Here is a 13,407-nt window from a genome sequence, read left to right as displayed (position 1 = left end):
ACCAATTATTGCGATCTTTCCACGAGTTTTTGTTGAGATACTGAACTTTAAAAAGGTTTTAGCTGAGTAAACGAATGTCAAAATTCATTCCACACTAGTGGCATCGAAAATTTTATATACTGATGACGTCGCTCAACAGATCTACATTGTGGTGTCTCTGATTGGTTTTTAATTGCGCGGGAAAATTCAAAACCGACCAAGAGCCAATCGGAATCACTTCACCGATCTCTACTGGGTTACGTCATTATTTTGGAATTTTTCTAGCCCAGTCTTATGCGTCTTTCGTGCGGGGAATGAATTAAGCGTGCGAGTACCCGTCTATTTGCACCTGCTAAAAGCACTTTGCTCGATTTAGCGTGGATTACATTTCTAGATGGCTCTAATTTCCCTTTTTAATAACTCCTGTCTCATTGTCCGCGTTAATCAACCTAAAACAAAGACGGCCAATGGAGGGGATTCGCAATGGGTGCCAGAAATGAATTAAAACTGATAAAACAAAGATCGGAAATTTAAAGTCCATTTTCGTTCAATGCAGGGTCTATGGAGGTTTGAAGTGTAAAAAATGAAAGAGTGTTTTTGAAAGAGCTACTAGACAGCAATAATTTCCATGCCGTACGTCAAACCTAGCTGCTTCATCAAGTCCGAAAGCTTTGGCCTTTGTTGACAAAAAGCAAAACTTAACAGACATACTTTAATACTACTGACGGGGGAACGCGAATTGTTGATTGACAATTTTTTTTTTGTGCCGACGAAATGAAATACAGAAAAAGCTGACTTGATTTTCCTCTTGGGTCGCCCATCTTTTGTTTTCCAAAGCCAAGTTGTGAATTAAAAAGGTATTTTATAGGCGCTTGTGTTTATCTGCTCTTGAGAGCTCCTTCTTTGTATTCTTTTAAACCGTTGCTTTGTCACGTCAATCGAAGTAGTGTATATGTTCTTTATTGTAAGACTGGAACAGAACTTTAATACAGGCACTTTATTAGAACTTGAGCAATAAGTTGTTTTTCAGATGACAACAGGCCGCCACCGGTGCGTTTGAAATGAGCTCTCCTAAGTTATTTTTATTTACTCTTGAGCTTATTTCCTGTGGATGTTATTTACTTAGCTGTTACCCGAGTGGCGGGAGGTGAAAATGGTAAATATTAATTGCCATGTACAGTCGCTCCCACCTCGTTTAAAGTTTCATTTGATCGTCGAGGTTGTCTGTGCCTTCTTTACGAAGGTTTCTGAGAGCTTGGATTTTCATAGCAAAACTGCTTGAAGTTTAAACTTTATAAGACAAACTTGAAGAAGTGAAACAATGAATCTAACGTTATCAAATTGGACCAAAGGCAGAGAGGGCAATTCGTCGTTTATTCTCACATATAGCAGGAACTTTATTTCGTTATTGTTCATGACAAATTACGTTGTATTTTTAAGCGGTGCTATTCTCAACATCATGGTGGTCTTTGTTATGGTACGAAGTGGTAAGATACGGCAGAATATTTCAAGTTTCCTGATTTTCCACTTGTCTGTCACGCATCTGTGTTATTTTACCGTGACGTTGTTCTATTTGGGCGGGGCAGTTTACGACATGAACTCTTCAACATGTAAGGCTGTAGCTCTCATCGACCTCGCATGCTCAGCCGCCATTTTTAGCAGTTTGGTCGCGATCGCCTGGGACCGACACAGAAACGTTTTGCGGCCTTTTAAGAGCCTGGCACCGAGACACTTGAAGACGTTTTTAATGCTGGTTGCCGCTATCTGGATTTACGCCTTTATAACGTCCGTTCCTTTTATTTATAGCGTTAAAACAGACTCTGAGGAAATCTGCCGTAAAGAGAACAACGGCACGGAAAATTGTAAAGAGTATAGCTGGTGTCATTTGCCTTCAGACTGGGTAACTCGGCTTTCCAAAACAATCTACTTTTTGCTGGCGTTTTTTTTACCTTTAATATACATGTTTTTCACCTACACAAGGATTGCCGTTAGTTTGTGGAAAAGAAGCAAAAATGGAACAATTCACGGTGCAGTTGCCAAGTGTAAAGTGAAATCAACTCGTTTAATGGTCGTGGCAGTTCTCGGTTTTGTCGTTTGCTGGGGGCCGACGTTTTGGATTGATTTGCTGAGCGTGTATGGAACATTTGAAAATACTTTCGTATTACAAGTTTGGTGTTGGATAGCGAAGACTTTAAGCTCTTGTGTAAACCCAGTTATTTACGCATTTTTAAGCCCTGAGTTCAGGAAACACTTCTTAAAATTCTGTTGTTGCTGTTGTACGTGTCGCGTGTGTTGCTCCCATCGCCGTCAAAATCACGGAAATCAAGTGCAGCCAGTCATATTAACTGGGCTAGCAGCAATGTAAAAACGAACAGTAGTTCTAAGAAAATCCACTCACAAACTGTGTCTACGTGTTCATGTAATTATGATGCCTTTGAACCCGAGTACAGTTCTTAAGGAAAGTCTTGCTAGGTGAAGAATCCATAGAAGAGTGCTAGAAACTAGTCTAACAAGTTAAACTGGATCTTGGTGTCCAAACTGTGACGTGAAATACGTCACATTTAACCGAATGCAATGTTTCGTCTCGTTGCACGCCAAGCGTGCCTACATTTCAAATATTAGCCATGGGATGACTCTTGAAGACGTCCTAGGATCCAGTTCGTTGTATGAAAGGGTCGATAACACGTGTTAGGCATACAGAAGGGAACTTCGTTTTCACATTATTCCTCTTGATGTTCTGGGAATATTTCGTATATGAGCGAAGTACACATTTAGTGATGGTTTTGGCACGTGTTTTAACAAAACGCGTGGAAACATCTGTGATATTTCCCTTTTATATAGCTTGGTTTGATCAGTCTAGTCAAAGAAAAGAACCTGGGGGCGAAGAAAGACGGAAAAAAGATGGCGACTGGTACATTTACCCATAATTCTTAGCGTACGAAACCTTCAACAACGCTCATAAAAACGTACAGAAAAGTTCTAAAATCTTCAAACTTAGCAAACACAATGTCGTTAGCAGCGGAAGAAATATTGCAAAAATATGGCTTTCCTTGTACTTTATGGGCTGTGCAAGGCTCGCATGGTACTCAGTAGCTGGTGAGGTTGTCCTCACAAAAGTCAAGTGTATATTAGAATTTTTCCGCGGTTTGGAAATTAGCGGAAAAATATTCTCTCGTCGGTATGAACTCTCTAGGGGTTTTGAACAGGGTATTTAGGAGTGGTTTTATGCTAATTCGTCCTCTTGGTGCTCTTTTCTGGAGGTGACTCGCTTTTATTTGTGTTGCTCTCATCCTTATGGAAGACTCAGCAGGAGCCAGCACCTCTATTTCTCCAGAACTGAGTGCTGTTTTAGATGCCCAGAGGAATGCAATTTTATCAGCCGTTAACTCCCAGATCCAAGGACTTCAGACCAACCTGCTTCAAGCCCAGTCTGATTTAGCGGTTCAAATTGCGACGGATCTTCAGCCCGACAATTACGTCTTCAAGAAGAAAGGAAACGAGCAACAGTTTAGTTTCAACCGCAAAGTGGCCAAGACGAGTAATTTGGCCCTGAAAGCCCTGGAAGGTGGAAATATTCCTAAAGCCAAGGAAGAGCTTAACAAAGGTATTTCTTTGCTAAATGATAGGCAAAAATTATTAAATTGGCCGACAAATCTGAATTCGGTTGGGCTACGGTGCAAGAGTATGTTTGCGACGATTTGGCAGACGACGAGGCCGACGCTTCGAAGATTAAAAAAGCCGAGAAAAGAGCCGCCGCTAAGATCAAAACACTGCAAGAGAAAAAGAGGAAAACTAGTCCTAAAGGTTCCTCTTCTGCGCTTTCATCTTCTAGCGCCTCCAGAGTTGGCGGTACGTTTAGCTCTTTTCCTCCAGCTACTAGTTATTTTCGTCCCCAAGGTCGATACCCTTACAACTCATTCAGAGGCCTCGACATGTGCTTTCGATGCGGTAAACGAGGACACTGGGCCAATATGTGCCCCACCAAAGACAAACCGTTGTCTTCAGGATCAAAACCTTAATTTTTTGGATCAGTACGAATTTGAACAGGATATCGAGGCATCCAGCTTTACTCAAGGAAAACTGCATGCGAACTTCACATTTTGGCGTGATACTATCCAGGCTTCGGACTTTGTTCTAGACATTATCCAGAATGGTTACAAGATTCTTTTTATGGAATCGCCTTTACCGTTTTCGATTGAAAATAGATCTTCCGCCCTTCGTAGGGATAGTTTTGTTCGGGAGGCAATTTCAGAGTTGATGGAACGTGGCTGTGTAAGGGAAGTTAAGGAATACCCTCAATTTTGTAATCCGCTGCACGTCGCTGTCCAGTCTTCAGGGAAGTTAAGACTTATTTTAGATTTGTCTCATTTAAACAAATTTGTCGTCAAAAAATCTGTCAAGTATGAAGATTTAAGAACTGTTCTTCAAATGTTTTCGCCTGGGATGTTTGTCTTCTCCTTCGACCTCAAATCGGCATATCATCACATTGACATTTGTGAAGAACATATGAAGTTTCTGTCGTTCAAATGGCCTTCAGTCGATGGCGTGATGCATTTCTACGAGTTTAAAGTGCTACCTTTTGGTTTAACTTCAGCGCCGTATATTTTTACAAAAGTCATACGTCAATTAGTTAAGTTTTGGAGGGCTCACGGCCATTTAGCCTTGATGTATCTAGACGATGGCATCGGGGGAAATTTGTCTTTCGAAAGTGCCGAAAACATTAGTGTTCAAGTTCGTAAGGACCTGACTTTGGCCGGTTTTACAGCTAATGACGAAAAATCAAATTGGGAACCTGTCCAGAAGTTAGTCTTCTTGGGATCGGTTTTGGACTTCCAACACGGTTTGATTCATATTCCCGAAGAGCGTATTCTCAAGCTGAAATCCTCCATTGCTTCCTGTCTTCAAAAAAGTAGTTTTTCAGCCCGTGGTCTTGCTTCAATTACGGGGCAAATTATTTCTATGTCGTGTGCTGTCGGTAATATTACTAGATTGTTGACAAGAAATTGTTATGCGGCCCTAGAGCAAAGAACCTCCTGGGATCAGCCTTTGGACGTGTCCCTTGAGATTCGTAATGAGCTTTTATTTTGGCAGAACAACATCGACTCCATTAATGGCAAGCCTATGTCGCCCAAGTCAAGTGCTGTTGGCGTTGTTTATTCTGACGCAAGTGACACTGGTTTTGGTGGCTATTTCGTTCAATGCGGTCAGGATTTTGTGTCTGGCACTTGGTCCGAAAAGGAAATGCATACCAGTTCTACTTTGCGAGAAATTTTGGCCGTTAAATTTGTTCTTCTTTCTTTACTGGACAAGTTGTCAGGATTGACTGTGAAATGGTTTACAGATAATCAGAACGTTCCCAGGATCATTTCATCTGGCAGCAGTAAAGGTCATTTGCAGACTGAAGCTTTGTCGATTTTTAACATTTGTTGTCATCGCGGTATTTCGATCGAGATGGAATGGATCCCTAGATCTCAGAATGACCACGCCGATTTTCTCAGCCGCATTTACGATCCCGATGACTGGGGTCTTTCGTGGGATACATTTCAAAACATTGATATTGTTTGGGGTCCGCACTCTTTCGATCGCTTTGCTAATTATTTAAATGCCAAACTTCCGAGGTTCAATTCTAGATTTTGGAATCCAGGCTCGGAAGGAATTGATTCATTCGTTATGAACTGGGCGGGGGAGAACAATTATGTATGTCCGCCTATTTGCCTTATTCCGCGAGTGTTACTTCATATGCGTAACTGCAAGGCGTCAGCGACTCTTATTGTTCCGCTGTGGCATTCCGCTCCCTTCTGGCCAATGATTAGCGCCGGCGGCGATAAATTTTCCGATTTTATTGTTGACTGGATGGATCTTCCATCTTTAAAAGAAGCTTTCATTCCCGGTAGATGTAATAGCGTCTTTGGTAATGAGAATTTAAACTTTAGGATGCTTGCTTTGAGAATCCATTTTGTCTGAAAGTTTTTCCTCTTGTATTTTATATTGTTTTGTTGTTCTTTTTTCTTTCTTTGTACTCTTGGGGCCGTGCGGCCTCCAGTGAGCACACGATAGCAAATAAAGTTGTGTTTTTATGATCTGTTTTGGCGTTATTGCTGTTGCGCACGGCTGGAATATGTGGAGAGTATTTAGACGAGAGACACAATAAACTTGACTTGGACGTGAACCTGTAAAATGTACAGCCGCGATCATTTTTTTCCTATGAAGGACTCTGCCCTGCTCTGTTATCCATGCTACTCATATTTGGTTTAATTTGATACTCACTGACGGCGTATAAAATCACAGTGTTTTTAAAGTTGCCCCTAGCAACTGTAATCACAATTAGTCTGGCTACATAGCAGGGCCAATTTAGGGCCACTTTTCGAAGGTAAGCTGTAGTTTACTATAAACAACCCTTACGAGCAGGTCCTAAGCTTAACTACTCAATCTAATGTTAAATTTTATTCATTCTTTTAATATGTGAACTGCCCGACTATGGAGCACAGATCACCCGCAACCACTGAGGATCTTCGCTGGTCACGTATCTGATGTCAATGTATGAGTTAATGACGTTTGTATTGAAAGACATTTTCGAATTTGTCTTTTCATGTGTTTTTCTTCCATGTCTGTTAGTTTCGTTTGTTGATTCTTTCGCCTTTTCTTGTAGAGAGTCGCCTTCCATCCGAACTGTAACTACTTAGCCACCGGGTCGTGTGATCGCACCGTGAGGCTCTGGGATATAAACACTGGTAGCTCGGTTCGGTTTTTCACCGGATACAAGGTACGCGTCAGACTGGATCCTACTATGGTGTACAATTGTCTTTTAAGAGTAAATTGATTGTTTTTTTTCTAGTTGTGACTTTGTGTTTTTCTTCGTTTTTAGGGAGCGATTTATTCTCTGGCATTCTCACCTGATGGACGGTACCTGGCTTCTTCGGGTAAGATTTTGTTTTTTTTGTTCATGATTTTAGCTATTCCCGCCTTACCCCTGACCCCTTTTAACCCCAATCTCCCCCGCCCCGCTCTCGGCAATCCGTTATATGAGAGCAAAGTGGGGATTAAGAAAGGCCTTCCTCTAATAATGTACTCAGTGGACCTTTGGCAATAAGTGTAGTCCTTGTTTTGTTTTGTTTTTTTTTGACATTCTTGCTTTATAGTTATTTCCTGGGTACCGTAATATTTATTGAAAGACTTTCCTTGTTAGTTAGTAATAGATATCAACGTTTGGTTGTTTACGAATCACTATGTTATTCTTTAGGTGTTGACAAGCGCATTCTTGTGTGGGACCTCGCAGAAGGGACGCTATTAACAGAGCTTAAAGGACACTCGGACACTGTGTACTCTTTGAGTTTTAGCAGAGATGGAAACTTACTGGCTTCAGGTTTGTGAAGATTTTTCTTCAAATACAGTCACCTACTTTTCAGTAACGCTGGGTAGCGTCGCAAGACTAGAGAAAACTGCAGGCTTCACTCACTTGGCCAGCAGCCGTGCAAATTTACTGCAGCAAAAGAAAGTGTTCACATAACAAAAGAGTTCAACTCCCACAGGATTGGTTTGGTACACCAACATGGCCGCCGTTTCATTGTTTGATACACCAATATGGCTGCCGTGACTTATATGAAAACACTCAGTATTTTGATCGTAAGCGTGTAAGAAAGAAAAGAATTTGTCGATGGAGAACTGGTTCCAATGTCTCCGATATGTACAGTAGAATCTACCCAGTGTATCAAAGTTAAAAGTCCGTGTTTTTCTTTTCCTTGCAGGCGGTGTAGATAACTGTGTAAAGCTGTGGAACGCGCGCTCTATTTGCAATCCTGATGACGAGGAAGAAGAAGGAAGTGACGTAAAGTAAGTATTACTTAACAGCGGTGGACAGGTGACTTTTTGTTGTGCGCCTATTGGTTCGGGCCCGTTGCCTAGCGAAGGGTCTTTTTGTTAGGAGAAAACAAACCGTTTGGAGATGTTGCAGAATTGCATTACTAAAATAGATGTGACACTACGATTTTGCAAACCATGAAGAACGGTACTTGTTTTATAATACAAGTGAATATATCAAATATCATATATTTGAACTGCGGCGAAAGATATGAAGACATGATTTATCATCACAGTTATACACACAACTTAAGCAGTTGTGTGTGTAATTGCGATCTTCCGTACGTGTTGTGTTCGCACAAATTGATTAGGCACAATATTCGTTGTTCTGTGCGCGATTGAGATGGTAATGTTCACTGATTGTTTTATCGCACTTCTACACGAAAAGCCTTGACATTTGTTGGCTGTCAGAACGTATAGCTACAGACAATGGGGGAGGGGAGCTTAAGATCTGAAAATATGAAGTTGTAAGTGGTTAAGGGGGTATTTCTTAGTAGTATAGATCTATTAGCGTTCTATCACGAATGCCGTTCTCTGATTGGCTACGCTACTCACTATCTGTTCTGTGATAGATAGTGAGTAGCGTAGCAGTGTGCCCTTGTTAACAAAATGACGGCCGCTTCTTTGCGTTTCCGACGTGTCTGTGGAGAGGATTTGGATAAAGTTTTGAACTACTAGTAGATTTATACTAAAACAATTGGATTATTCACTCTCGATTTCCATGAGCGATAGAAACATCAAGCTTATAATCTAATTGTTAAATAAAACTTTTACATCATTTATATTTAAGGGCAGTTCTCATAGCCTACGTATTTTTACTGGTGTTATCGTATTTTCTTGCATTTCTTTCTCATTCTCTCCGTTTCTTATTTATTTTGTCTTCTATTCTTTTTCTTTCTTTCACAAGCCGTGCGTCAGGAAAAAGTGAGTCGTTTGAGCTCGGATCTTACCCGACCAAGAGGACTCCAGTTCACTGTTTACACTTCACACTCAGAAATCTGTTATTAGCTTCAGGACCCTTCACAGCAACTCCCTGAACAGAAATTAAACTGTAAATAGTGTAAAGATGCGAACTTTGTAAATTAAAAATAGTAAAGTTATCTTCAACTTGTTTGGAGAGTTCTCGTGTGCATAAAATAAAGGCAATCATAAGTCCTAGGGCTTTTCTTCTTTTGTAAAGGGAAAACCCCCTGGAGGGTGGAAAGCAATACAGTGCCTTCATCTCTTCCCCAGGTTCCTCTCGAGCGTTCAGGCTCAATAAACCAGGACCAATTATTGCGATCTTTCCACGAGTTTTTGTTGAGATACTGAACTTTAAAAAGGTTTTAGCTGAGTAAACGAATGTCAAAATTCATTCCACACTAGTGGCATCGAAAATTTTATATACTGATGACGTCGCTCAACAGATCTACATTGTGGTGTCTCTGATTGGTTTTTAATTGCGCGGGAAAATTCAAAACCGACCAATAGCCAATCAGAATCACTTCACCGATCTCTACTGGGTTACGTCATTAGTTTGGAATTTTTCTAGTCCAGTCTCACCCTTCTTTCGTGCGGGGAATGAATTAAGCGTGCGAGTACCCGTCTATTTGCACCTGCTGAAAACCCTTTGCTCGATTTAGCGTGGATTACATTTCTAGATGGCTCTAATTTCCCTTTTTAATAACTCCTGTCTCTTTATCCGCGTCAATCAACCTAAAACAAAGACGACCAATGGAGGGGATTCGCAATGGGTGCCAGAGATGAATTAAAACTGATAAAGCAAAGATCGGAAATTTAAAGTCCATTTTCGTTCAATGCAGGGTTTATGGAGGTTTGAAGTGTAAAAAATGAAAGATTGTTGTTGAAAGAGCTGCTGGGCAGCAATAATTTCCATGCCGTACATCAAACCTACCTGTCTTATCAAGTCCGAAAGCTTTGACCTGTGTTGACAAAAAACAAAACTTAACAGACAGACTTTAATATTACTGACGGGGGAACGCGTATTCAGTCGTTAATTGACCATTCTCTTTTTGTGCCGACGAAATGAAATGCAGAAAAAGCTGACTTGAATTTCCTCTTTGGTCGCCGATCTTTTGTTTTCCAAAGCCAAGTTGTGAATTAAAAAGGTATTTTATAGGCGCTTGTGTTTATCTGCTCTTGAGAGCTCCTTCTTTGTATTCTTTTAAACCGTTGCTTTGTCACGTCAGTCGAAGTAGTGTATATGTTCATTATTGTAAGACTGAAACAGAACTTTAATATAGGCACTTTATTAGAACTTGAAAAATAAGTTGTTTTTCAGATGACAACTGGCCGCCACCGGTGCGTTTGAAATGAGCTCTCCTAAGTTATTTTTATTTACTCTTGAGCTTATTTCCTGTGGATGTTATTTACTTAGCTGTTACCCGAGTGGCGGGAGGTGAAAATGGTAAATATTAATTGCCATGTACAGTCGCTCCCACCTCGTTTAAAGTTTCATTTGATCGTCGAGGTTGTCTGTGCCTTCTTTACGAAGGTTTCTGAGAGCTTGGATTTTCATAGCAAAACTGCTTGAAGTTTAAACTTTATAAGACAAACTTGAAGAAGTGAAACAATGAATCTAACGTTATCAAATTGGACCAAAGGCAGAGAGGGCAATTCGTCGTTTATTCGCACATATAGCAGGAACTTTATTTCGTTATTGTTCATGACAAATTACGTTGTATTTTTAAGCGGTGCTATTCTCAACATCATGGTGGTCTTTGTTATGTTACGAAGTGGTAAGATACGGCAGAATATTTCAAGTTTCCTGATTTTCCACTTGTCTGTCACGCATCTGTGCTATTTTACCTGGACGTTGTTCTATTTGGGCGGGGCAGTTTACGACATGAACTCTTCAACATGTAAGGCCGTAGTTCTCATCGACCTCGCATGCTCAGCCGCCATTTTTAGCAGTTTGGTCGCGATCGCCTGGGACCGACACAGAAACGTTTTGCGGCCTTTTAAGAGCCTGGCACCGAGACACTTGAAGACGTTTTTAGTGCTGGTTGCCGCTATCTGGATTTACGCCTTTATAACGTCCGTTCCTTTTATTTATAGCGTTAAAACAGACTCTGAGGAAATCTGCCGTAAAGAGAACAACGGCACGGAAAATTGTAAAGAGTATAGCTGGTGTCATTTGCCTTCAGACTGGGTAACTCGGCTTTCCAAAACAATCTACTTTTTGCTGGCGTTTTTTTTACCTTTAATATACATGTTTTTCACCTACACAAGGATTGCCGTTAGTTTGTGGAAAAGAAGCAAAAATGGAACAATTCACGGTGCAGTTGCCAAGTGTAAAGTGAAATCAACTCGTTTAATGGTCGTGGCAGTTCTTGGTTTTGTCGTTTGCTGGGGGCCGACGTTTTGGATTGATTTGCTGAGCGTGTATGGAGCAGTTGAAAATACTTTCGTATTACAAGTTTGGTGTTGGATAGCGAAGACTTTAAGCTCTTGTGTAAACCCAGTTATTTACGCATTTTTAAGCCCTGAGTTCAGGAAACACTTTTTAAAATTCTGTTGTTGCTGTTGTACGTGTCGCGTGTGTTGCTCCCATCGCCGTCAAAATCACAGAAATCAAGTGCAGCCAGTCATATTAACTGGGCTAGCAGCAATGTAAAAACGAACAGTAGTTCTAAGAAAATCCACTCACAAACTGTGTCTACGTGTTCATGTAATTATGATGCCTTTGAACCCGAGTACAGTTCTTAAGGAAAGTCTTGCTAGGTGAAGAATCCATAGAAGAGTGCTAGAAACTAGTCTAACAAGTTAAACTGGATCTTGGTGTCCAAACTGTGACGTGAAATACGTCACATTTAACCGAATGCAATGTTTCGTCTCGTTGCACGCCAAGCGTGCCTACATTTCAAATATTAGCCATGGGATGACTCTTGAAGACGTCCTAGGATCCAGTTCGTTGTATGAAAGGGTCGATAACACGTGTTAGGCATACAGAAGGGAACTTCGTTTTCACATTATTCCTCTTGATGTTCTGGGAATATTTCGTATATGAGCGAAGTACACATTTAGTGATGGTTTTGGCACGTGTTTTAACAAAACGCGTGGAAACATCTGTGATATTTCCCTTTTATATAGCTTGGTTTGATCAGTCTAGTCAAAGAAAAGAACCTGGGGGCGAAGAAAGACGGAAAAAAGATGGCGACTGGTACATTTACCCATAATTCTTAGCGTACGAAACCTTCAACAACGCTCATAAAAACGTACAGAAAAGTTCTAAAATCTTCAAACTTAGCAAACACAATGTCGTTAGCAGCGGAAGAAATATTGCAAAAATATGGCTTTCCTTGTACTTTATGGGCTGTGCAAGGCTCGCATGGTACTCAGTAGCTGGTGAGGTTGTCCTCACAAAAGTCAAGTGTATACACACAATAAACTTGACTTGGACGTGAACCTGTAAAATGTACAGCCGCGATCATTTTTTTCCTATGAAGGACTCTGCCCTGCTCTGTTATCCATGCTACTCATATTTGGTTTAATTTGATACTCACTGACGGCGTATAAAATCACAGTGTTTTTAAAGTTGCCCCTAGCAACTGTAATCACAATTAGTCTGGCTACATAGCAGGGCCAATTTAGGGCCACTTTTCGAAGGTAAGCTGTAGTTTACTATAAACAACCCTTACGAGCAGGTCCTAAGCTTAACTACTCAATCTAATGTTAAATTTTATTCATTCTTTTAATATGTGAACTGCCCGACTATGGAGCACAGATCACCCGCAACCACTGAGGATCTTCGCTGGTCACGTGTCTGATGTCAATGTATGAGTTAATGACGTTTGTATTGAAAGACATTTTCGAATTTGTCTTTTCATGTGTTTTTCTTCCATGTCTGTTAGTTTCGTTTGTTGATTCTTTCGCCTTTTCTTGTAGAGAGTCGCCTTCCATCCGAACTGTAACTACTTAGCCACCGGGTCGTGTGATCGCACCGTGAGGCTCTGGGATATAAACACTGGTAGCTCGGTTCGGTTTTTCACCGGATACAAGGTACGCGTCAGACTGGATCCTACTATGGTGTATAATTGTCTTTTAAGAGTAAATTGATTGTTTTTTTTCTAGTCGTGACTTTGTATTTTTCTTCGTTTTTAGGGAGCGATTTATTCTCTGGCATTCTCACCTGATGGACGGTACCTGGCTTCTTCGGGTAAGATTTTGTTTTTTTTGTTCATGATTTCAGCTATTTCCGCCTTACCCCTGACCCCTTTTAACCCCAATCTCCCCCGCCCCGCTCTCGGCAATCCGTTATATGAGAGCAAAGTGGGGATTTAGAAAGGCCTTCCTCTAATAATGTACTTAGTGGACCTTTGGCAATAAGTGTAGTCCTTGTTTTGTTTTGTTTTGTTTTTTTTTGACATTCTTGCTTTATAGTTATTTCCTGGGTACCGTAATATTTATTGAAAGACTTTCCTTGTTAGTTAGTAATAGATATCAACGTTTGGTTGTTTACGAATCACTATGTTATTCTTTAGGTGTTGACAAGCGCATTCTTGTGTGGGACCTCGCAGAAGGGACGCTATTAACAGAGCTTAAAGGACACTCGGATACTGTGTACTCTTT

The 13,407-nt window shown here is 40.8% G+C and overlaps 2 protein-coding genes across 2 annotated transcripts; both read left to right on the top strand.

Annotated features, from left to right (window-relative positions):
* The first annotated feature begins 1,174 nt into the window (after positions 1-1,174).
* LOC149113155 (neuropeptide FF receptor 2-like) lies at positions 1,175-2,380 on the top strand. The gene has a single exon (XM_089287971.1). It carries the CDS (start codon positions 1,301-1,303, stop codon positions 2,342-2,344), a length of 1,044 nt encoding a protein of 347 aa, XP_089144097.1. The 5' UTR covers positions 1,175-1,300; the 3' UTR covers positions 2,345-2,380.
* A 7,879-nt stretch (positions 2,381-10,259) lies between these two features.
* LOC149113154 (neuropeptide FF receptor 2-like) lies at positions 10,260-12,837 on the top strand. The gene is made up of 2 exons (XM_089287970.1): positions 10,260-12,612; positions 12,724-12,837. Exon 1 carries the CDS (start codon positions 10,409-10,411, stop codon positions 11,450-11,452), a length of 1,044 nt encoding a protein of 347 aa, XP_089144096.1. The 5' UTR covers positions 10,260-10,408; the 3' UTR covers positions 11,453-12,612; positions 12,724-12,837.
* Positions 12,838-13,407: the final 570 nt, after the last annotated feature.

The sequence above is a fragment of the Orbicella faveolata genome, unplaced genomic scaffold (assembly GCF_042242905.1).
Source record: "Orbicella faveolata isolate gen_17 unplaced genomic scaffold, um_ofav_v1 contig_15, whole genome shotgun sequence".
In the NCBI taxonomy this organism is placed as follows: Eukaryota; Metazoa; Cnidaria; class Anthozoa; order Scleractinia; family Merulinidae; genus Orbicella; species Orbicella faveolata.
This window is presented reverse-complemented; position numbering and strand designations above follow the sequence as displayed.

Coding starts and splice junctions, on each gene's coding strand:
- LOC149113155 (XM_089287971.1), top strand. CDS start 1,301: ATGAATCTAACGTTATCAAATTGGACCAAAGGCAGAGAGGGCAATTCG.
- LOC149113154 (XM_089287970.1), top strand. CDS start 10,409: ATGAATCTAACGTTATCAAATTGGACCAAAGGCAGAGAGGGCAATTCG.